The sequence below is a fragment of the Piliocolobus tephrosceles genome, chromosome 5 (assembly GCF_002776525.5).
Source record: "Piliocolobus tephrosceles isolate RC106 chromosome 5, ASM277652v3, whole genome shotgun sequence".
NCBI classification, from domain to species: domain Eukaryota; kingdom Metazoa; phylum Chordata; class Mammalia; order Primates; family Cercopithecidae; genus Piliocolobus; species Piliocolobus tephrosceles.
Window position 1 is genome coordinate 111,964,233 of NC_045438.1, and position 25,117 is coordinate 111,989,349.

Consider the following 25,117-nt stretch of genomic DNA (forward strand, 5'->3'; position numbering starts at 1 on the left):
TCCACTGTTGAGACATATTGCTCAGATATAAAGATTTCTTACAAAATATTACTGCTCATTGACAATGCGCCTGGTGATCTAAGAGCTCTTATGAAGATGTACAACAAGATTAATGTTGTTTTCATGCCTGTTAAAACAGCATCCATTCTTTAGCTCATGGGTCAAGGAGTCATTGTGACTTTCAAGTCTTATTATTTAAGAAATACATTTCAGGCTGGGCGCAGGGTCTCATGCCTGTAATCCCAGCACTTTGGGAGGCCTAGGCGGTGGACCACCTGAGGTCAGGAGTTCAAGACCAGCCTGGCCCTACATCTCTACTAAAAATACAATAATTAGCAGGGCAAGGTGGCAGGCACCTGTAATCCCAGCTGCTCGAGAGGCTGAGGCAGGATAATCACTTGAACCTGGGAGGTGGAGGTTTCAGCGAGCCAAGACTGCACCACTGCACTCCAGTCTGGGTGACAAGAGCGAAACTCAGCTTCAGAAAAAAATAATAATAATACATAAGACTATAGCTGCCATCGAGAGTGATTCCTCTGATGGATCTGGGCAAAGTAAATTGAAAACCTTCTGGAAAGGATTAACTATTCTAGATACCATTAATATGTGTGATTTATAGGAGGAGGTCAAAATATCAACATCAACAAGAGTTTGGAAAAAGTTGACTCCAACCCTCATGGGTGAGTATGAGGGTTTGGGACTTAAGCGAAGGAAATCATTGAAGATGTGGAGGAAATAGCAAGAGTTAGATTAATTCTAGAGTTAATTCTAATTCGAATTCGAATCTTAGTTAGAATTAGATATGGAGCCTGAAAATGGGAGTGAATTGCTGCAATCTCATGATAAAACTTGAACAGATGAGGAGTTGCTTCTTATGGATAAGCAAAGAAAGTAGTTTTTTGAGATGGAATCTACTCCTGGTGAAGATGCTGTGAACATTGTTGAAATGACAACAAAGGATTTAAAATATGACATAAACTTAGCTAATAAAGCCATGTCAGAGTTTAAGAGGATTGACTGATTTCAAAATAAGTTCCACTGTGGTTAAAATACTATCAAACAACATCACATGCCATAGGGAAATCTTTCATGAAATAACCAATATGGCAAACTTCATTGCTGTCTTATTTTGAAAATTGCCACGGATTCCTTAACCTTCAGTAACCAACGTTTTGGTCAGTCGGCAGCCATCAACATGGAGACAAGACTGCCCACCAGCAAAAAGATTATGACTCATTGAAAGCTCTGATAATCGTTATCATTTTTAAGCAATAAAGTTTTTTTTGTTTCTTTGCTTTGTTTTTTTGTAGAAACGAGGTCGGCATCTTGCTTTGTTGACCAGGTTGGTCTCAAACTCCTGGCTTCAAGTGATCCTCCCACCTTGGCCTCCCAAAGTGTTGAGATTATAGGTGTAAGCCACTGCACCTAGCTGCAATAAAGTATTTTTAAGTTAAGATATGTACTTTTAAAAGACATAATTTATTGCACTACAGTATAGTGTAAACATAAATTTTATTTGCACCAGGAAACCAAAGCATTCATGTGACTTGCTTCTTGTGGTAGTTGCTGTATTGCAGAGGTCTGGAACCAAACCTGCAATATCTCTGAGGTATGCCTATGTGCTTCAGATGTATCATTCTCTAGAGAACTTACTTTTATAATCAAGTGCTTGTTCCTGAGGGACATACTAATAAATGCATGGATTGGCTTAAATCAGGGAAACTGAGACTTTTAGTACTGAGGACTATTCAAAATTCCTTCTTAAATGTATGTCATTCTCCTGAAGGTTTAGAAATTCTTTAAATATAACTCTCAAATCTGCATTTGGCCTCATCCAAAATCTACTCTCCCCAGATTTAAGTGGAATTTATACTTTTATTGTCACCAATACAAGTTCAGGTGGAAAAGGAGGTGACTTATGGAAGGCATCTACTCACAGGACATTGCCTATATGAATGTCATAGGAGATGCCCAAGGCCCATGACTCTAGGTGTATTTCTGGGAATAGGGGAGCTACAGACACTTAAGTTTGGTTTTGGAATATTGTCACTTCTAGCCCCCTTTTTTGGTCCTGTATGAAAAATATGAGCAAGCAGAAGACCCACAGAATCATTTTGGAGAAATATTCAGTCCCAGTAAATAATTGTCAGCATAAGCTTATATGTATGAATATCTCAACAAAACAGCTGAGTTCCTATCTAAAGACACATCAGACAAAAGAAAAAAACAAAAATTATAGATATTATAGTAAGAGTGTCATAAGGAAACAGACACCAAAATGATAATAATAAGAAATCTTGGGTGAAACAGATTTTGTATGAAAAAATATTTCAAAAAGAAGGACAGCAGTAATAAAAATTGTCAGATACAGGTAGTTATCTTGGTAAGCTTGAGCTACTGTAACAGAATATCATAGACTGGATGGCGTATAAACAACAGAAATTTATCTTTCATTGTCCTGGAGGCTAAGAAGTCCAAAGTCAAGGTGCCAGCGGATTCAGTGTCTGGTGAGGGCCTGCTTCCTGGTTCATAGACTGCTGTTTTTTTGCTGTGTTCTCCATGGCAGAAAAGGTGAGGGACCTCTCTAGGACCGCTTTTGTATGAGCACTAATTCCATTCATGAGGGCAGAGCCTCCCAAAGACCCCACCTCCAAATACCCTCAATTTAGGGATTAGATTTTAAAATATAAATTTGCAGAGGGATGGGGAGTGGAACACGAACGTCCAGTTTATAGCAATACAGCATACACATATAAGCCTATAATTTTATGAAAAAGGAATAATCACTGAACAAGAAAAAACTCTTGGAAATTAGAATTTTGATGGAAAAAATAAATAATTTAATAGATGGGTTTAAAATATATAATAAAATCTTCCAGAAAGCAGAAAAAGGAAAGAATCGAGGAGGTTAACAAATTATAAAGATAAGAAATCAACAGAATCAATGTATTATCATTAAATTGACAAATTAATTGGAATACTGGAAATATCTATCTATATCTATATCTCTGTATGTCCCCAGAATTAAAGGACATACGAATCCAGTTTGAAAGGGTCCATCATGTACCCAGTGCAATGAATAAAAAAGGATATGCAACAAAGCACATTTCCATCAAATTCTACTATGTTGGGGACAGAGAAAATTAAAGGACCCTCAGAGAGAATGGAGGGACATGTTCTGAATAAAAGAACGAGAATTAGAGTGATGTTAGTCTTCATTGTAACATAGGGTTTCCAGATTTAGTAAAAAAAATACAGGACACCCAGCTAAATTTGCATTTCATATGAATAACAATTTAGTGCAATGTTATGCCAAATATTACATGAGATATAGTGAGAAATATTCATTTCTCATCTGATTCAAATTTAACTGAGCAGTCATCTTTACTAGCAATCCTGCAGTAGAAGCACTGGATCTAACTCTTCTGTGTGATTATGAAAGTGGACTTTCTTACCTTTTTGCTCCTCTAAGAAATAAGAAAAAAACAACACAGAGAAATAAAAACAGAGTAACAGCAGTAAAAACAAAATACCTGGTCTGGTAGTTTTAGTGATGTAAGTGACCGAAAATCTCTACAGAATCCAAAGACTTTTAAAAGTTGCTTTTAGAAGTTAAATTGGGCAAAAATGCAAAGAGAATGTCAAGGTACTTTATGAATGGTAGATCTCAGTGAGCATCAACAAAAGTATACTTCCTGAAAATGAAATCACCTTTGCAAAAGTTATAACAGTGAGAAAATTTTGACAGTGGAGGGGATCTGACTGAACCAACTCCATCTGGCTTCTAACCTCCAAGCTGTCCTTGCTCATTCCTGGCCAAAGTTCAAGAAAAATATTTCAAGACACATGTCTTCCGTCTACCCTGCCAGCTACTTAGGTGTTCTTTTGGTTTATACCAGACTCCCAGAAGGTATGAACCTTGCAGATATTTGCTTATCCCTTGTAAAATTACTTTCATTGTGGGTAAACTTAGTGGTATGCCCTTGAGTTTTTATTGAAAATCATTGTGAAAAGAGATTTATGTGAATTAAGATATGCTTAAACCCACCATGTAACAGATACCTGATATACATTGCCTCATTCAAATCTAAACTTTGTGAGTAAGTGGTATCATCCCTATTTTATAATTAACTAAACTGAGATAAATAAAATGGTATTTTGTCCAAAGGTACGGTGTTTGGATGTGTCAGAAACAGAAGTAAAACCCAAGTCTATGCTATTTTTAGTCTAGAACAATAGTCAACATCTTCTACATTTGCTGTAAAACAAATATGATTGACCATTGTAAAATTTTACATGATATTCCTTATTAAAATTTCCTCCAGAATTTAATGCAATAAAACCTTTATTTTGCTGAGCAACTTCTTGCATCTTCGTTTCTTTAATAAAATATGTAATTTGCCCGGGTGCAGTGGCTCATGCCTGTAATCCCAGCACTTTGGGAGACCGCGGCGGGTGGATTGCTTGAGATCAGGAGTTTAAGACCAGCCTGTCCAACACGGTGAAACCCTGTCTCTACTAAAAATACACAAGTTAGCCAGGCGTGGTGGCGGGCATCTGTAATCCTAGCTACTGAGGAGGCTGAGGCAGGAGAATTGATTGAACCGGAAAGGCAGAGGTTGCAGTGAGCTGAGATGGCGCCACTGCACTCCAGCCTGCCTGACAGAGTGAGACTCTGTCTCAAAAAATAAAAATAAAAATAAACTATGTAACTTACAACTTTTACCTCAGAAACTCGAATTTAACTCAGTCACAACATCTATATTAACCAGTATAGTAGTTTCTTTGCAAACTGCTGCCAATATTTCTTCTTTCGGAAATCAATGGTATATAAATAAACAAGTATAAATATACACTCACGCAGACATGAACACAATCAGTCAAACTGTGTCAGAGGAATTGATATACACATACTACTACTTAATACTAGTGAAAGAGAAGTGCCAAAAGATAGGTTCAGATACATTGTTGCAATATTAAGGATGCAAAGAGGTGAACTTGGTTTCTCAAGTCGCTGGCTTGGCCCTCTTCCAAGGTGTACTTTCCTTCTTTCCTTTCCTTCCTTTCCTTCCTGTTCTAAATAAAGCTTTTGAATAAACTTGCACTCCCGCTCTGAAACTTGCCTCGGTGTCTCCTTCTACTTTATGCCCTTCCGTTGAATTCTTTCTCCTGAGGAGGCAAAAACTGAGGTTGCTGCAGACCCCTACGGATTTGCTGGTAGCAATTCTGAAGACTCCTGTGTATACATGTTAAATAAATTTGTATGCTTTTTCTACTATTGATCAATCTACTTCATGTTAGTGATGTAACTGCCCAATGGGCTCACCTTGCCTGCTGCCTAGACAAAGCCAATTTATCAAGACAGGGGAATTGCAAAGGCTAAAGAGTAGTTCATGGAGATCCTGCTGTGTGGGAGACCAGAGTTTTATTATTATTCAAATCAGTCTCCCCGAACATTCGGGATCAGAGTTTTTAAGGATAATTTGGTGGGTATAGGCTCAGAAAGTGGGGAGTGCTGATTGGTCAGGTTGAAGATGAAATCATAGGGGGTCAAAGTGAGTTCTTGCTGACTTCTGTTCCTGAGTGGGATTGCAGAACTGGTTGAGCCAGATTGTTGGTCTGCGTGGTGTCATCTGCTGCATCATTGTCTTAAGGCAGGGTCTGCAAAATCTCTCAAGCAATAATCTTAGGTTTTGCAACAGCGATGTTATTCCCAGGAGTAATTTGGGGAGGTTCAGACTCTTGCAGCCAGAGGCTGCATGGCCCCTAAACCGTAATTTCTAATCTTGTAGCTAATTTGTTAGTCCTACAAAAGCAGACTGGTGGCCAAGCAAGAAGGCATTTTTCGGGGAAGGGCTATTATCAGTTTTGTTTCAGAGTTTAAACTATAAATTCTTTCCCAAGGTTAGTTAGACCTATGCCCAGGAATGAACAGACAGTTTAGAGGTTAGAAGGAAGATGGGGTGGGTTAGGTCTGATCTCTTTCACTGTCATAATTTCCTCAGTTATTATTTTCACAAAGGCGGTTTCAGTTATTTTTAGCAAATCTTTACAGTGTCAAGAGCCCATGACATCCACAATAACTCACTGCAGCCTTGATCTCCTGGGCTCAAATGATCCTCCCACCTCAGCTTCCCAAGTAGCCAGGACTACAGGCACAGGCCACCATGCCCAGCTAATTTTTCTTTTTTTTTTTTTAAGTAAAGACAGGTTTTGTGATGTTGCATGCCCAGCCAAGGACTTTGCTCTTTTGTTTACAGGTCCTGAAGGGCCTGGGAAATGCAGGGCTGGTGACGGAAACCCTTCCAAATTCAGCTTGGATCAGAGAACTACAGGAAGCAAGGATGCACAAAAAAATTTCCCAGAAAAGCCATACCTGTCAGGATCACTGGTCTCTGTGACAGCAAAGAAAGGGCCTTTGCAAGATTTAAAGCCCAAAAGAAAACCCTGGAGTCTCCTACCATCCATGAAACTGCCCATAAATTGCTGGTCCGGGAAAAACTATGTCACTAAACAATAAGTGTTCAAGAAAGACTATAGCGCAGCATCAATACAAAGATTTTATAAGAAACAATTCGATAAAGCTGGAAAAATGGATAAATGCATGAAAACATTCACAAGAAGGATGATGTCACAGAACTAGCGAGAATGCTGATTATGTCATATATCCACCACAAGGTAAAGTTTTTAGTGAAATGATCACTTCTGTATAGGAAAATCACAAAACACACGTGTAGGAACTCATGTGTTACTAAGTTTTTTCTTTGGCATTTTGGCTGAACTACCTTTGGACTGAAAATGTATTTCTTATTCAGAGAACATAAAAATATTCTTGTATTTAACATTTTTTTCATCTGAGTCCATTTTTTGCTTTTCATTCATCTGAAAGTTTCTATGTAATATGGTTTGAAGTAGGAATATAACTATGTTTTCCATTTATTAGTTGTCTCAGTATCATTGAATAAACCTTCCTTTCCCTACTTATTAAAGATTCTGCTTTAATCATATTCTTAAGTCTTATACATGTGAATACATAATATACATATATATAGATATCTACATGTATATTAATTGCTTGCTGGGCACTCTCTTCAGTTTTATTAGTTTTCTTATTTTGTAACTCATTTAGAATCAATTTACAAAGATGAATTAAAAATACATTTATTCTATTATCGATAAAGATGTCAACATATTTCAAAATACATAAGACCATACAAGTTCCAGTTGAATAATACACTTATGTTTTGCAAATTTTATTTGCCTTCAGTAGGCAAAACTTACATTATCAAGTAGCATTTTTAATAAAGCAAATAGCATATATCTTAGTAAGATTATCTTTTTTCAATAAAAATATTAAATGTGTTTACTTTCCTGGATGTTGTCTACATATCCTACATAGCATGGCTCTTTACAAGAAAAATTAGTCAGAGCTACATAGTCAAATTGTAATGGTAATGCCTTAATGGATGAGTGAAAAAGCTATCAGCCTAGAAAAAAAATTTTTCCTAATTTTTATACATGAATAAAGAAACAAGAAAATAACTTTTATCTTTTTAATGGGATTTATTTATGTTTAAGTAAAGGTAGCAAATGTTACATAAGTTGTTTCCTTAAGAACATTTATTTTGTACAATCACATTGTTATCAAGCAAGACTTATGGAAAGTTTCCTGGGTCCACAACACTGAACTTTGAAACTATTGTAGCATCCTCTTTTCCAAGTTTAAACATGACTTTGTGCACTGAAGAAGTATGGCTTCGCATTGCAGGGTGGTCACATGTGACAACCTGACACCAAGTGAGAAGCCTTTTGATGAAGTATGTTTTATCTTTTGTTGAGTTACAAAATGGTACTTTCATGTGTGTGATTATCAAACCCATACTTTTTTTTCAGGTCATTTCTCTTCTGCTACAATCAAAATAAACCAGTTAAAACTAAGCAGTATAGCAATGTAATCGACCAACTATCTATCAGGTTATATCTTATATAGGATGTTTTAGGTGATATTGATGCTTTATATTACACATCTGTATTTAATATACTTTGGGCAATACAAAGTTAGAACATGTCTGGTAGATAAACAAAAAGATTTCCCTGAAAATTGATACATTGTTTTAACAATCACAAAAACTTACGTTTATTCTTCAGAAGTGTGGTGGAATTGTTTAATATTAAAATAAAACATCTTGCTGTTGTCATTTTTTTCGTATTCCTATTTTATACATTTTTAGATAACAGAATAATCCTGTAATTTTATTGCTAAAATATTATTACTTGGTTAGACATGATTATCAGATTTTGGGGTGACTTTGTTGTTCCCATATTTGCCAACACTAATTATTTCACTGTTTACTTTTGCAAACATGTGCTTATGCTAAAGATCCAAAAACTATAATGGGAAGTCATTGGTAATAATCAATGTACAATGATTGGTTAGGACAATGACTAATCTTATGGGCTGAAGTTTTGACTGCTATATGATAAGAGCTCTGACTATCCTGTTAAATTAACTATACAGAGGGGTATTTGGGGATTGGGAAATGCTTATTTCCAAAGAAACCATATTGCATGCTTATTTGACTGGCAGAGATTCTCTGGTTTGATGCATCACTAGTACTGAGGGTGGAATCTACATGCAGCTTCTTCAGCAAGCTTGTTGGTCCCTTAGGAGAGCTCAGCAGTGTTACATATGTCTTACAGCCTGTCACTGCACATGTCTGTCCTTGCTCACTGCCAGGAAGGCTGCAGATTCTCCAACAAAATCCAGTGCTAGATTTAGAACTGAAGGTGCTTGGTTTCAGATACCTGTAATACCTATAAAAAGCAAATTTCAAAGAAATACAAATTTATGTTAACATTCTCATAGTATTTTAACAATTGTATGAGTTATTCATTTTTGTATCTACTACAAATCTGTATTAAAAATACAAATTGTTGAGGGACTCTGGTTCCAAAATAGCAGTGTAGAAGCAAGCTGGCTTCACTCCCTATCACAGAAAACCAAAAACAAACATACAGTGCCAAGATTATCACCAGCAATATCCCAGAACTCAAGTAAGAGGATGAAACAGTTTCTGAGGCCACAGAGAAGTAAAAAAATAAAAATAAAAATAAAAAGCTCCAAGCAGGTGGTAAGAGATTCAGGCTTCCTTATCCATAATCCTCTCCCCTAATATCCCCAGCATCAAGCACAAGGAAAATTTCTTTCTGACTCACAGTTTCTACACTGCAAAAAGTGAGATCAAGGTGGACAGTGAACTTCCTCATCACCTTGATGCACCAAATCAGAGTGCCTGTTTAGCAGCACTACACTGTAAGAGGTGTGTTCCACAGGTCCCCTGAGCATGGACCCCTAGCCAGCCTTTTCACATAACCAGGATATCCTCTTTGGGACATCCCCCATTCAGGTCAGGCAGCACTCCGATTGTTGGCTAGAACTGAGGCAATTACGAAAAACTCTTTGCCAACAAATTGGAAAACCTAGAAGAAATGGCTAAATTCCTGGACACATACAACCTAAAAAGACTGAACTATGAAGAAATAGAAAACCTCAATAAATCAATAGGGAGTAACAAGATCAGAATTATAATAAAAAGTCTTCCATCAAAGAAAAGCCCAGTACCTGATGGCTTCACTCCTGAATCTACCAAACATTTGAAGAGACAGTAATAGCAATTCTACTCTTAATTCTTCAAAAAAAAAAAAAAATAATAATAAAATAAAAGAGGAGGGAATACTTCCAAACTCATTCTACAAAGTAGTATTACCATGACACCAAAACCAGAGATAGGGCACAACAAAAAACCAAAACTACAGGCCAGCATCACTGATGAACCAGTTACAAAAATCTTCAACAAAATACTAGCAAACCAAATTCAATAACGATGTTTAGCAGCATCCCTGGCCTCTGACCACTGGATGCCAGAAGTACCACCAGTTTTGACAATCAAAAATATCTCCAGACATTCTTAAATACCCTGTGTTGGAGGAAGGTGGCTAAATCACACCTCCCCCCTTGCCGTCCCCCACCATTTGAGCACCACTGTATTAGATCACCTAGAAGTTATAATATATGTTATGTAACATTATGCCAGAGATTGTATACCCTGAGGCCGCTTTGGAAATTTCAGGAGAAGGCTGTTTGGTCACTTAGTTGGATGTTATAGAGGTGCTAGCCTAATATTCTGTAAATCTTATAAATACATTTTTCTTCAATGCCTGCAAGAAAGAAGTGAAAAATGGAGACCCCTTGGAAAAAAATCAAGCTCTTGGCATGTGAGAGCTACAAGCAACTTTAGGGCAGCCACAGGAATAATAGAATAGATGAAAAAAAAGAAGGGAGGATTTTAGGCCTTACCCTCACAGACCTGAGCCATAACTGGGAAATTGTTACCCTTTTAAATCTAAGCCACCAGTGACAACCTGAGCTCAGGACTGAGCGGAGGGCATGGTCTACTACAGGGATCATGCTAGAAAAGTAATTTTTCCAAAGGAAAAATTTTTGGTGCCGGGGCAGGGCCATAGGCTCCTGTGAGTTAAATGACTAAGAACAGAAAAATCTAACAGTATTCCACTAGACGGTGCTATATCTGATGAATTCATCAAGCATGTCCAAATTAGGTCTTACATGACCCTGTCTTTTCCAGCGTATTTTCCTCGGTCCTTTTTGCAATAATTTGAATTCAGCCATACTTAAAATGAAAGATATTTGCAAATTAAAAATATTCCATTCTAGCTTATCTCCATTACTGATTCAAAATACATGTATTTCTAGTCCAAACAACTTGACACTATTAAGCCAGGCTCAGGTCCAAAAGGCACAAGGTTCATAACAAAATGTCTGTTCCTTGTCTCAATTTTAATTAATGCCATAGCTAGCAGATTTAATAACACTTCTATTGTTAAGTACAAGCAAAACTGATACAAAAATCTCTGAACTTTCACTTCTTTAGCATTCTGCTGACTGATACAGTCAGGGATGAGTTTTGTGCCTATCCTTGGAAGTCAGAAATATTTAAAAAAAACAAGAGTTTAGGATATTAAAATGCTTTACAGACATCTGAAATATAACAGTGTGCCCCAAAAGATAGCCACTTGGCTTGGAGGTCTGGTAACATAGCATTTAAAAAAGGAACTTGCTGGTCACAGTGGCTCACACCTGTAATCCCAACACTTTGGGAGGCTGAGGTGGGCAGATCACTTGAGGTCAGGAGTTCGAGACCAGCCTGGGCAACGTGGTGAAACCCCGTTTCTACTAAAAATAAACAAATTAGCTGTGTGTGATGGTGCGGGCCTGTAGTCCCAGCTACTCAGGAGGCTGAGGCGGGAGGATTGTTTGAACCCAGGAGACAGAGGTTGCAGTGAGCAGAGATCGTGCCACTGCACTACAGCCTGGGCTACAGAGCAAGACTCTGTTTTCAAAAAATAAAAACAAAAAGACAAGGAAATTAGTTGCTGGGTGGAGTGCTTTCTGCCACTTGGGGAAGACTGCTTGAGCCTGTGAGTTCAAAACCAGCCTGGGCAGCAAAGTGAGAACCCTGTCTCAAAAAAAAAAAAAGAGAGAGAGAGAATTTGGTCATTATACATCAAGGTAACTAGGTGGCTAACCTCATGTCAAAATGGGAAGTACTAAGGGCATATTTAAGCAATTATCTAATTGAAAAGTTGTGAGGTCACGATCTACTGAAATTTCTAATCACTTGGAGAAAAAAGATACAGGTAACCTTATCTTTTGTAACTTTTTTTTTTTGCAAACAAGGTCTCACTCTGTTCCCAGGCTGGAGTGCAGTGGCACCGTCACAGCTCACTGCAGCCTCGACCTCGCTATCCTCCCACCTCAGCCTCTCGGGGGGAGGATGGGAGTGATAGTCAGCAATGTGTAGGGCGCCGGGGGCAGGGGATTACTGCATTACATTCAGCTCCACATGTCATTTAAAACATGGTCAGAAGAAATGAAGACAAGTAAAATGGTCTCAAAAGTGGCTGGAATTAGGCAGAGGACAGGCAAAGTACAAGTCAAAGATAGAAGTGGAAGGAAAATGGAAGGAGAAAAGGAATATATGTGGTGGGCCTTACTGTCATGTGTTACCCACATGCCTCTATTAGTCAGTGAAAATGTTAATGCAATCATACACATGGTTTCATATATTTTCCATCAAAATAGTAAGTAGAGAGAGAGGAAGGGTAAGTACAAGTGAGCTGGCCAGGACAGTGGGTAGAAAAATTCCACTTCACAGTTTTGCCTGGGTCAAGGCCTCACTAGAAAGCATATTTACTTTAGAACTCTCACTAAAAAATTATTCTTTTTCTTAGTATAGGACATGCATCTTGGTAAAAATCCTTATTAAACAATAACAACTAATTTAAAAATTTAAAGACCATGAGAAGCAACATGTAGGATGGTGGAGAAGAACCCTCCACACTTCAGCCAATAGTTTGGGCAAATGTCAGACCACTTTTACAGCCGCAAGTTCAGTCTCATCAGTGTACCTAAGAGATTTCCCAAGGGTCTAAATCTCCTCTGTTTTAGAGAGAAATACTTCTTAAATTGTCATGTGTCCTTCCTTTGGCTCCATTCTATCACCACCAAGTTAACAGGATTTCTGTGAAAAAATTTCCTCAGTAAAACACATTTGGAAAACACTACACACTATATCCCTTTCTTAGCGATTTCTGGTGCACATGGGCATGGTAAAAGGGTATCAAAAAATATCTGAGAAGTTCTGAGAAAGAAAAACTGAACCCAGCATTTTCCAAATTTAAACCCCACTCCAAGTTCTCCCCTTTTGCCACCAAGAATGCCTATTAGCCTTTCACAGGTCACTAGTATTTTCTAGCAGAGTAACTGGAAAATGCTATTCCACAGATAAAAGTATTACAACATTTTCTTGCCACATTGAAAGGACTGAAGATTTAAAAGACTTACCAAAAGGATCTATTTAATATCCTGAGAGTTAAGATTTTTGCTTACATTTGGCTTCTTGGTACAGTTGTTTAGCTTTTGCCCTATCATTCTCCTAATTGACACATCATCCGTATTGGGAAATAATTGTTTTGTTACTCCTGTAAAAAACCAATAACAACACACAAGAAACTTTATGAGTCCTTTGCATCTTAGGATATGAACTGAGGTAAAACATCAAGTATTCTACATTATCATTTTGTTTCCATTTTACAAAAGTAGACCAAAAACCCATGAGATATTTAAACAGATGAATATATAGGCAGGTTTTTCTAAGTATAGCAAGAGATATCAGCAAATCTATATTATCAACTGAGATCTTATGGTAGCAATTAACTTTAATCCTCCTACTTGCTTTAAACTCTTAAGTCCTCTTGCTCTAAAACGTTAGGAATGTATTTTTATCCATTCCCAACATTAGTTGAAACAACTAAACTCTGACTGATCTTTTTCTGTGTCTGTATGCCTCAGCCTCCCAAACCACTGTGATTACAGGCATGAGCAACCACGCCTAGCCATGTTCTCTAACTTTTAAAGTCAGTCTAACAGTATGTGTGAGCCAAAGGAAAGAATTTCACTGCAGTTGTTACAAGTAGTAGTTTTTTTGTTTCAGGAAGACAGACATTGTTGTACATCAAGAAATCACATATATGGAGCTGGGATTCAGAGAATTCTTAAATTTGTTGGATGTTGCCAAAAAATTAATTGGATAATCTAGATTTTATTTAAGGAGATTCATTAATTTAAAAACCACAAATAGGATGGTCGAATTAGCCTTTATCTTTCTAGAATGAAAGATAAGAAATATAACAAAAGCAAGGTAGAAATTGTTATTGAAATTTTACTTTAAAAGATTGTGAAAATTTACATTTCCAAAGCTATAAATTGTATGAATTCAAACTTTTTGGTGATATAAAACTTAGTTTTATTTTAATAACCATTTTTAATGTAAAGTTTTTCTATAAAATTTCCCATATTTAATGAGAGCTTTAGACTAACCTGAGATTTTTCTTTCCTAGAAAAAAAAAAAACTTTAAAAAATAAAAGGACCATGAAAGACTACCTTGACCTTGAGTGGTAACATGATTTAAAATTCATATGACAATGTAACGCAATCATATTATCACCTATGATTTCTTGAACTTCATTCTGATTCATAGCTGGTTTTACGGCTTTGTCCCTTGAAGTAGAGGATTTTGCCCCTGTCAGGCTGTGAGTGGCCATGTATTCATTTGTGTAAAGTACTTGCATTAAATCATTAATAAACTTCTGAGGCTTGCTCTTGTTACAACGGGCAATCTGCCATTTTTCAATCTGGAACTAAAAAGATAAGAAAGAGTTGAAGTTGGAAAAAGAAAGTTCCATATGGAGAAATATATTACTAATTGAGTTAAGGCATAAAAGAAAACAATGTCAACATTTTTTAAGGTAATTTATTATATATATTTTAATATATATTTTACATTTTAATTTAATATATATTTTACATGTCAGGAATTAGAGTTAAGTGTTATCTGTGTGATACTCTTCACTATTTATGGGGTATTTGTTCCAAGGTGTATACAAATTCTTGTCATGTAAACTGGATTTGTTCCTTTCAGGCTTAGTCCCATACTCAGTGCTTCATCGTAAATGTAGTAGGAAGAATAATGGCCCTCTGAAAGGTCACATCCTAATCCCTGAAACCTGTAACCTGTTGCCTCACAGGGCAAAAACAATTCTGTAGATGTGATTAAAGCTAAGTGCCTTGAGATGGGAGATTATCCTGGATTATCTAGGTGGGCTCAATCTAATCACATGAGTTCTTAAAAGCAGAAGAAGGAAGCAAAAGGGTAGATCAGGAAAAAGAGACAGAAGAGGGAGGAAAGAACTGAAGTGTAAGAGGGACTTCACCAGCTGTTGCTGGCTTTGAAGATGGCAGAAGTGGGCTGTGAGCCAAGGAATATGATTGCCTCTAGAAGTGAGAATGGCCTTCAATTTACAACCAGCAAGAAAATGGGGAATTCAGTTTTACAACCACAAGAAAATGAATTCTACCAGAGTCTGGGTGAGCAGGAAACAGATTCTGCCCTAGAGCTTCCAGAAAGACATGCACTTGCTAATACCTTGACTTTAGTCTAGTGAGACCTGTACCAGACTTCTGATCTATAGAACTCTAAGATAGTAAACTTGGGTCATTTGAAATCACTAAATTTGTGATAATGTGTTATATAGCAATAGGTAACTGATACACTAAGATTCAAATATTTTGAACGTTAGATTGTTAGTTAATATTTATCATTGTTGATGGTATACTTACTGAGACTACCTGATTCTAACAGAACTTTGTCTTTTTAGCATCTGTGTCTTGATTAAGTAGAAAAATAGAAAAAGAATTGTGTTCAGCCAGCATGCTGAGGCTGAAATTTACCTCTCAATGATATAAAATTGTATAATCCTGAATGCATAGGTGTCCTTCTGTCACTGGTATAAGAATTTTAAAGTTCAATAACTTTATCTTTGTCCCCAATTTGCCTTTAATGTTCTAAACTGGGTATTTGTTTCACAAATATTAGTTTTTATTATAAAAGGACAACAGTTTTATGCCTTTGGTTCTCAGATTGATCTTGACTTCCTCAGAGAAGATCTTCTTGCCCCTCCTAAGGCAAGCCCTCCTTTCCCTTTACCCAGGCTAGGTCAAGCACCTTATGCTGCTTCTTCTTTTTTTTTTTTTTTTTTGAGATAGAGTCTTGCTCTGTCACACAGGTTGGAGTGCAGTGGCGCGATCTCGGCTCACTGCAAGCTCCACCTCCTGGGTTCACACCATTCTCCTGCCTCAGCCTCCCGAGTAGCTGGGACTACAGGTGCCTGCCACCACGCCCGGCTAATTTTTTTTTTTTTTTTGTATTTTTAGTAGAGATGGGATTTCACCATGTTAGCCAGGATGGTCTCGATCTCCTGACCTCGTGATCTGCCCGCCTCGGCCTCATGATCTGCCTGCCTCGGCCTCCCAAAGAGCTGGGATTACAGAGGTGAGCCACCATACCCAGTCACCTTATGCCTCTTCTTTGTGGTACTTAAGAATTGTACTTAAGAATTGTAATATTTCTATTGCATAAAACTAGTTTATCCAATAGTTATCTGATAAAACAATGATCATTGTCTACCCTTATTTAAATTTTTTATTTAACCATATTCCAAAGAACAATAAGGCGGTTATTGCACCTGACCTGTTTCTCATCAGTCTGATGCTCTTCCTCAGGCTTTAAGGAATCTGGTGAACTGGAGTTAGAATTACTGCATGTTGAGGCAAATGAATCTGGCGAGGAGTTGTTTGTTGCTCTCCAGAGGGTGGATGCAGATGTAGACACGGTTCCTCCACCCTTAAGCAGAGCCTCAGCCATACCAACCAATTCTTCAAACTGGGTGACTGCTTGTGGTAACACTAAAATGGCAAGAAAAAGTACACTTTACAAATACCATTGGTAAAAGGTGCATATGTACATTTTTTTTTGGTTGAGTGTATGTGCATAGAAATATGCAGAACAAACTGTTAACATTTGCTGTCTTTGGAAAATAAACATGGCAGGAAAGGTGTTTGGAACATATTTACTTTTATTATTAAATAATTTAGTAATTGCTTAATAATAATAAAGCAATGAAAAAACATTTGGTTTTTGCAGTTAAATGAATGTGCATTACTTTGTAACTAAAAATAATGTTTTAAAAGTTGATTCTTTTTTTTCTAGTTGTTGGGGTTTTATTTGAAGATGTTGAGTTGAATCTCTTGTTTGGAGCTATTACTGATTCTATAATCAGTAACCTTCTAGAAGCTTACATTAGGCCTGTTTATGTGCCAAGATAAAACTAGCCATTTCTCACAGATGAAAATACATTTTCTATGACCATGTATGGTTTACAAGGGAGTCAAATTTCATCAAATTATTAAAAAGGTACTGTTAAAATTCAAACTTGTGTTGTGATATATTAAAGATGAATTTTGGTAATCAATGAAATATTTTCTTTGTTCCTTTTTTTTTTAAATGGAAACTTACACATTCAAAGTTTTCATGCCTCCATGTAAAATGGTTTTCTCTGTTGTTATATCTAGTTTGTTTCCTAAGGACAAATAACATGTTGTTGGAGTTGGAAGAGATCTTGAACCTTGTCTAATTCAGTTCCTCACTACATGGTTGAGGGAACAGCCTGCTGGAGAGGTGAAAAAACTCTGAAACTTTTTTTTATACTTTTCTTAAGCATATTATTGAGCTACAATTTTAGAATAATTAATGATGTGCAAATCAGTATATATGGGTATATGGTACTATACTAAAGGAAAATCTACTAAAGAAGAAAATATTATTTTCTGTTCTTTCAAAAACATTTATTAGCACCTCTCATGTGCCAGACACTTATTCCATCAGTAATTACTTATTGAGCATTTAATAATATTAAACATTTATCTAGTTTTTTTTTTCTCTGTGCCAGGCACTATTCTGAGATCTTAACTGATGTTCTTTCATCCAATACTCATTGCAACTCTCTGAGATAGGTATTATCTTTACCTCTCATTTCCAGATGAAGTCAGTTAGGCAACAAGAAGTTAAGTAATTCGTCCAGAGTCACACACAGTTAGTGAAGAGAAGAGCCAAGATTCAAATTCAGACTGGCTGCCTCCCAAGTCCATGTTATGCAGATTCTCAGTATTTGCCAACCACTATGCTAGGTGTGAGGGATAAAACTGGGAGCAAAACCAGATGTGATCCATGTCCTTTTGGAGCTTACAGTCTGAGGGGTGAAGGGGAGACTTATTTACAAACCAGCCTGTGTAGCAAGAATTTTGCCCTGCTCAGAGAACAATCTGGCCTTTGTCCCAGTTCTTGGGAAGTAACTGTTAAATCCTTGGAATTTCCTGACTGACAGGAGTGTCTTCACCACTCATCATGAGCTCCTGGGACCACGCCTGATATTTTATGCTAATAAGCTGACTCATGGTGGGGCCAAGTCACATGCAATAGCCTTAGGGTGGCAGCTGGCCACAGCCTGAAATCCAGAAAGACCAACCATATGATTTAGAGACTTGAGTTCAACCACATGGGCAGGCAATCAACCGACCAATCATGCCTGCATTATGAAGCTCCAATAAAAAGTTTGGACAGTAGAGCTCTGGTGAGCTTCCTGGATAGACAATACTTTATGTGGATTGTCACATATAGATGCTATGGGCATAAGACATCCTGAGACAACCAAAGCCTGACACATGTGGAAACCTCCCAGACTCTGCCCTCTTTCTTTGGCTGATTCTAATTTGTATCCTTTCCTTGTAATGAATGTTCTGTGAGTTTTTCTATTATAGAAAATTATTGAATATGAGGGTGGTTTTGGGAAACTCCTGCATATGTAGTTGGTGTCAGAAGTATTAGGCACTCTTGGCAGTGTGGAGGACACTGCCCTTAACTTTGCAGTTTGGTTTACCTGAGGTATATGCAAAAAATAAAAAATCACAATTCTTAAATGGCACAAAGCAGCAGCATAAGGTGCTTGACCCAGCCTGGGGAATGGGAGGGCTTGACTTGGGTGGGGCAAGCAGAGCTTCTCTGAGGAAGTCAAGATTCATCTGACAACTTAAGACTGAGCAGGGATTAAATTGCTGAAGAGAATGAGGGGGTCATTAGAGGCATGGGAATAGCACCTTCTTCACATGAGGAACTGAAAGAAGGTGAAATCTAGAACATAAGAAGAAAAAGGGAATTTGGTATGAAGTGGGACTACAAGAATATTTACTATTTTTTTCAAATTATGTTTGTATATGTTCATTGGCATACATCATTCTTGTTATTTCTGCCTGTGTATCTCTAGTTTTATTAATGTATTTTCTTTTACGTAATTAGAACCATGTTGTATACATTGCATTGTATCATGCCTCTTTTTTTCCCAATTAAAATGGTAACATGAATATTTTGCCTATTTTATTAAATCTTCTTGAAAAATATGAGTTTTTAAGGTCTAATTTACATACAGTTAAAGGCAAAACCTTACATGAAGTCTGAGCAGAAATTACAACATAGGTAAAGGGGACGAGTTTGACAAATGGGTGCACCCATTTAAAACACACCTAATCAAGATATAGAACATTTCCATCCTCCCAGAATGTTCCTTTACATCCTGTCTAAATCAATCCTTGGACTTACCTCAGAGGCAACCACTAATCTGACTTCTTTAGCTGTAGTAAATTTTACTTGTTCTAGAATTCCATATAAATGAACTCAAACAGTATATTCTCCCCTTTTTTTTTGTCTTTTTTCTCCGCATAATATTTTAACACATCCATGTTGTGTGTACCATAATTCATTCCTTTTTATTGCTAACATTCCATTACTTCATAATTAATGCATCCATTCACCTGTTGATGGGCTATTTTCCCTAATATCCAATATATTCGTGTTCTGTAACTTATTTATTTATTTACTTATTTTGAGACAGAGTCTCATTCTGTCACCCAGGCTGGAGTGGTATGATCTCGTGGAGTGGTATGATCTCGAATCACTGCAACCTCCGCCTTCCAGGTTCAAGTGATCCTCTGGCCTTGGCCTCCTGAGTAGCTGGGACTACAGGTGTGCACCATGCAAGCTAATTTTTGTATTTTTAGTAGAGATGGGGTTTCACCATGTTGACCAGGCTGGTCTTGAACTCCTCACCTCAGGTGATCTGCCCACCTCAGCCTCCCAAAGTGCTGGGATTACAGGCGTGAGCCACCATGCCGGGTCCTATAACTTCTTTAAATGCTCCTTTTCTCACTTGGAAATTAGGTTGCTTCCAATGCTTCTTTTTTCTTTTTTCTTTTCTTTTCTTTTCTTTTTTTCTTTCTTTCCTTCCTTCCTTCCTTCCTTCCTTCCTTCCTTCCTTCCTTCCTTCCTTCCTTCCTTCCTCCTTCCTTCCTTCCTTCCTCTCTCTCTCTTTCTCTCTCTCTCTCTTTTTCTAGACAGGGCCCTGCTGTTACCCAGGCTGGAGTAGAGTGGCATGATCACAGCTTACTGCAGCCTTGACTTCCCAGGCTCAAACAATCCTCCCACCGCAGCCTCCTAAGTAGCTGGGTCTGCCAAGCTAATATTTTTATTTTTTGTAGAAATGGGGTCTCCCTATGTTGCCCAGGCTGGTCTCGAACTCCTGGGCTCAAGTGACCCTCCCAAAGCGCTGGGATTACAGTGGGGAGCTACTTTGCTAGGCCCAATTTTCTTAATTACAAATAAAGCTTTGCTAAACCTTCTTGCATCTACATTTTCATATGCACCTCTGATCGTGTCAATGCTATACATTCCTGAGAGCATAACAGCATTAAGAGATATAAATGCTTTCAAGATTCAATTCATATTGCTGAATTGCTCTCTAGAAAGATTTTTCCAACTTACACTCCCACCAGCAATATAAGAAATTGACCATATCACTGTGCCACCAACAACAGGTGTTAATCAGTAACAACCATCTTCATTTTTTTGATAGGTTAAAATCTTAGTACATTTTAAATTACAATTATTTAATTATTGTGAAGTTAAATGTAATTTGTTTATTGATTATTGGAATTTCTTCTATCAATTATCTATTGGAGCATGGGATCTTGGTACTTTTTCTATTTTATAAGAACTGAAATGGTTTTTGTAAAGTGGTTACAAGAGTGCCTAGCACATTATAAGCAGAATGTATTAGCTTTATTATTAACTCCCTTATATATTAAGCATTTTAACCTTTTATTTTTCTTGAGTTGCAAATATTTTTCTCAAAGTGTTTATCTTTTAATTTTAAAACATTTTAAACACACACAATTTAAACTTTCATTTTAGTTGAAAGTAGCAGTCTTTTCTTAGTATATTTTCCATTTGTTTTATACTTAGAAAGTCATTCATCACTCAGATCAGTTAAATATTCACCAATAATTTTGTAGAGTTTAAATATCTTTGCACAAGTATGTTGTTTTCCTGGATATATTTTTTTAAACTTTTAATGGAAAATTTTAAACAGAAACAAAAATAGCATATTCTCCCATTTCAATTCATGGCAAGTTTCATTCCACTTACACCCTGATCCCTTTTGTCCCCCAAATTATTTGATGCAAACCACAGGCATCATCTCATTTTTATCTGTAAAAATTTCTGCAGGCATCTCTAAAAGGTGTATTTAAAAATATAACTGTTAACACCACTACTACACCCAGAAATAGTTAACAATAGTTTTTTAATATCATTTTTAAAAACCCTAGTCAATATTCAAATTTCTCTGATGGTCTTATTTTTTAACAGTTTGTTTGAATCAAGATCCAGTAAGGACTATACGTTACAATTGGTTGCTGTCTCTTCCATATAAACTATAGGTTTCCTCTCCCTTCTTAGTTGTTTCCCTTGCAATTTATTAATTGTGGAAACTGGGTCATTTGTCCTGGAGAATTTCCTATAGTCGGATTTTGCTGTGATTGCACCCTTTGGTGGTATTTGACATATTCTTTGGTTCCCTGTATTTGATGTAGATTGGTAGTTAGATGTGAAGGTTTGATCAGATTCAGGCAGTATTTTTAACTTCCATCCGGTGGCATTTAATGCCTGGCTAGCTTTTTTGTCATCTCAGCAGCTATGGATGATCACTGCATAGATTCATTATGTCACGATGGGTTGTAAAATAGTGACATTCTAATAATTTTCTTCTTCATGTATTAGCTGGAGTTCTACAAAGGGAAACTTCCTCTTATCAACTGTTTGGTTACCCAGAAGTTCATTTCATATAGTAATGGCAGGATACATGCTTGATTTTGGTTTGTATGTGCCAATTTTCAAAATTATGAGTTTGTTGTTTTCAGATGATCATTACGTTTTTTTTCTTTTTTGAATACCACTATGAACTCATGCATTTAAACATATATTAATACAATATGTATTTATCTCTTGTGGTTGTCATTCTTATTGATGCTCAAACTGTCCCATCTTTGGCTTGTGGGAAGCTCTTCTAGTTGACACATCTGCATGTTCTAACTTCCTTGCTTTCTGATATGACAAGATGTTCCTGTATATTTCCTGCTTAAGCTTCTTCACAAGACTTATTCTGTACATTTCGTATGCAAGACATGGAGTCTGCCATTTATCCAAGGAGTCATCGTTCCATTTAATGGTTAATGATATTACAAGGGCACATCTAATTGCTAGAAGTGCTCTTGGCTATTGAGTTCCTGTTTTTAGGACTATTCAGGGAACCATATTAGAAAACTTTTTAAAATTTGATTTTATTTAATATTTTAATTATACATATTAATAGGGCAAATAATGATGTTTTGATACATATAATGTATAATGATCAGATCGGGGTGATTAGCATATCTATTACTACAAACAGTTATTGTTTCTTTATGTTGGGAACATTCAAAATCCTCCTTCTAGCTACTTGAAAATATATACTATTGTTAACTATAGTAATCCCACAGGGATATTGAACATTAGAACGTATTCTTCCTATCTAGCTGTAATTTTGTATGCTTTAATAAACCTCTCCCTACCTCTCCCTTCCCCCTACCCTTTCCAGTCTCTTGTATCCTCTGTTCTACTTTTTAGTTTTACGAGATTAACCTTTTTTTTTAGCTTCTATATACAAATGAGAACATGCAGTGTTTAGCTTTCTATTCCTGGCTTATTTCACTTAACATAATGATCATCCCTGTTGCCAGAAATGACAGGATTTCATTCAGTTTACAGATGAATAATATTCCACTGTGTATATATGCCACATTTTCTTTATCTATTCATCTGTTTTTGGACACTTAAGTTGATTCCCTACGTTATCTATTGTGAACCATGCTGTCTCCACAGTGGCTGTACTGTTTTACATTCACACACACAGTGTATAAGAGTTCGCTTTTCTCCACATCTTCACCAGAATTTGTTATTTTTTTATCTTTTTGATAACAGCCATCCTTCCTGGGGTGAGATGCTACCTCACTGTGGTATTGATATGCATTTCCCTGGTGATCAGTGATGTTGAGCATTTTTTTCATACACCTATTGGCCATTTGTATGTCTTATTGAGAAATATCTGTTCAGATTGCCCATTTTTTTTCTTTTTTCTTTTCTTAAGAGATGGTGTCTCTATCTGTCACCCAGGCTGGAGTGAAGTTGTGGCAGGCCAGTTCTCCCTGACAATCACACAGACAGGCCTGCATGACAGTCACACAGACAGGCCTGCGTAGCACTCCAGTTACACAGACAGATTTCCACAGCACTGCCTTGACATTGAGCAAATGGTTAAACCTAGGGAAATCAGTGCCTAGACATCAAAGCTAGAAATGAAACATGATCAGTAGGAGCCTTGCATGGGCTTCTCCCTAACCTGGAGCAAGCCAAAATAACAGAGACAGTCTTTGATTCCTAGTGCCAGGACCTGTATCTGAGATGAGTCAAGGTAACAGAGGCAGCTGTTTGAACAGATTCATTGGAGAGTCTAAGGCAGCTCTCTGGACCAAGCTGTAAAGGAGATAAGATAGAAATAATCACTCCGGTACCACAGTAGACAGGCCTTGAAGGTACTAGGGACATTTTAATCAGACTTAGCAAGCATTTTTGTCTCTGACCTTCTAGTTGAAACAAAATCAGTTACCAGTAGACTTAGGCCAATGCTAGACTGCACATAGGCACATAACCCCAACCTATATAAGCACTAAGAAAATTGCAACACTTTGAGTTGGTCTGGTGGAATTATCTCTGGCCTTCTCCCTGTATCCAGTTACAGCAATAAATTCCCTTCTTTCCTAGTTTGTCTGCTTCCTGTTATTGGGCCTCGAGAAAACACAGCTGGACCCGGCTTGGTTCCAGGAACAAAGTGGCATGATCACAGCGCACTGTAAACTTCCGAAACTCCTGGACCCAAGCTATCTTCCCATCTCAGCCTCCCGAGTAGCTGGGATTACAGGCATAAGACACCACACCCAGCTCATTAAAATAAATTTTTTTTTTTTGTAGAGATAGGGTCTTGTTATGTTGCCCATGCTGGTCTCATACTCCTTGCCTCAAGTGATCCTCTAGTCTTGGCCATTTTAAAATCAGAATGTTTGTTTATTTTTGCTTTTGTTGCCTGTGCTTTTAAGGTCCTATTCACAAAATATTTTCCCAGACCAATGTCCCAGAGTGTTTCCCCTATGTTTTCTTCTAGTAGTTTCATTGTTTGAGTCTTAAATTTAGGTCTTTCATTTATTTTGAATTGATTTTTGCATAGGATGAGAGGTGCAGGACTAGTTTCATTCTGTAAATAATTATCCAGTTTTCCCAGCACGATTTTTTTTTTTTTTTTTTTTTTAATTTGAGACATGGTCTCACTCCATCTTCCAGGCCGGAGTGCAGTAGTGTGATCACGGCTCACTGGAGCCTCAATCTCCTGGACTCAAGCAATCCTCCCACCCAGCTTTCTGAGTAGTTGAGACCACTGGTGTGTGCCACCACACCAGGCTCATTTTAACAGTTTTTGTAGAGATGGGTCTCCCTGTGTTGCCCAGGGTGGTCTCAAACTCCTAGGTTCAAGTGATTTTCCCACCTCAGCCTCCCAAAGTGTTAGGATTACAGGTGTGAGCCACCGTGCCTGGCTCCAGCACCATTTATTAAGAGACTACATTTCCCCAGTGAATGTTCTTGGTGGCTTTGTCAAAAATCAACTGACTATCGGTATGTGGATTAGTTTCTGAGTTTTCTATTCTGTCCCATTGGTCTAATGTGTCATTTTTAAGCCAATACCATGCAGCTTTGGCTACTACAGCTTTGTAGTATATTTTGAGGTCGACAGAGTGATACCTCCAGCTTTGTTCTTTTTGCTCAGAATTGCTTTGGCTATTCAGGGTCTTTCATGAATCCATACAAATTATTAAAAATGTTTTTTCTATTTCTGTGAAAAATGTCATTGGTATTTTGATAGGAATTGCATTCAATCTACACATTGCTTTGGGTAAACTATAACTTTTTAAAGACAACATTTATTATGTGTTCAAACCAGTACTTCCCACTCAAAATCAGAACATAGAGTTTTAATTTAAACTGTATAGTTATGTTCTTAGTGAGCCACCTGGTGTGAAATGAGAAGGTAGCTTGGAATATCAATTTTCCCAACACATTGTTGAGTAATTCATCCTTTTCCTGATTGACTTGCAGGACTTGCTAC

The 25,117-nt window shown here is 37.2% G+C and overlaps 1 protein-coding gene and 1 long non-coding RNA gene across 3 annotated transcripts in view; one reads left to right on the forward strand and one right to left on the reverse strand.

Moving 5' to 3' along the window:
* The first annotated feature begins 1,536 nt into the window (after positions 1-1,536).
* Positions 1,537-8,198, forward strand: LOC113225055. Its single transcript, XR_004228957.1, has 2 exons — positions 1,537-2,571; positions 6,261-8,198. It is a non-coding gene; the product is annotated as an uncharacterized LOC113225055 (long non-coding RNA).
* Positions 7,540-25,117, reverse strand: part of BEND6 (BEN domain containing 6) — a 71,054-nt gene continuing 53,476 nt past the window's right edge. The window contains exons 4-7 of one of the 2 annotated variants that reach the window (XM_023222993.2): positions 16,171-16,385; positions 14,089-14,281; positions 12,926-13,062; positions 7,540-8,814 (exon numbers count right to left, since the gene is read on the reverse strand). In XM_023222993.2, coding sequence (XP_023078761.1) covers positions 12,935-13,062; positions 14,089-14,281; positions 16,171-16,385 — 536 coding nt within the window. In that variant the 3' untranslated portion in view covers positions 7,540-8,814; positions 12,926-12,934. Of the gene's footprint in view, positions 8,815-12,925; positions 13,063-14,088; positions 14,282-16,170; positions 16,386-20,668; positions 23,437-25,117 lie in introns of those variants that run through there. The other variant, XM_023222994.1, reaches the window with a different exon arrangement.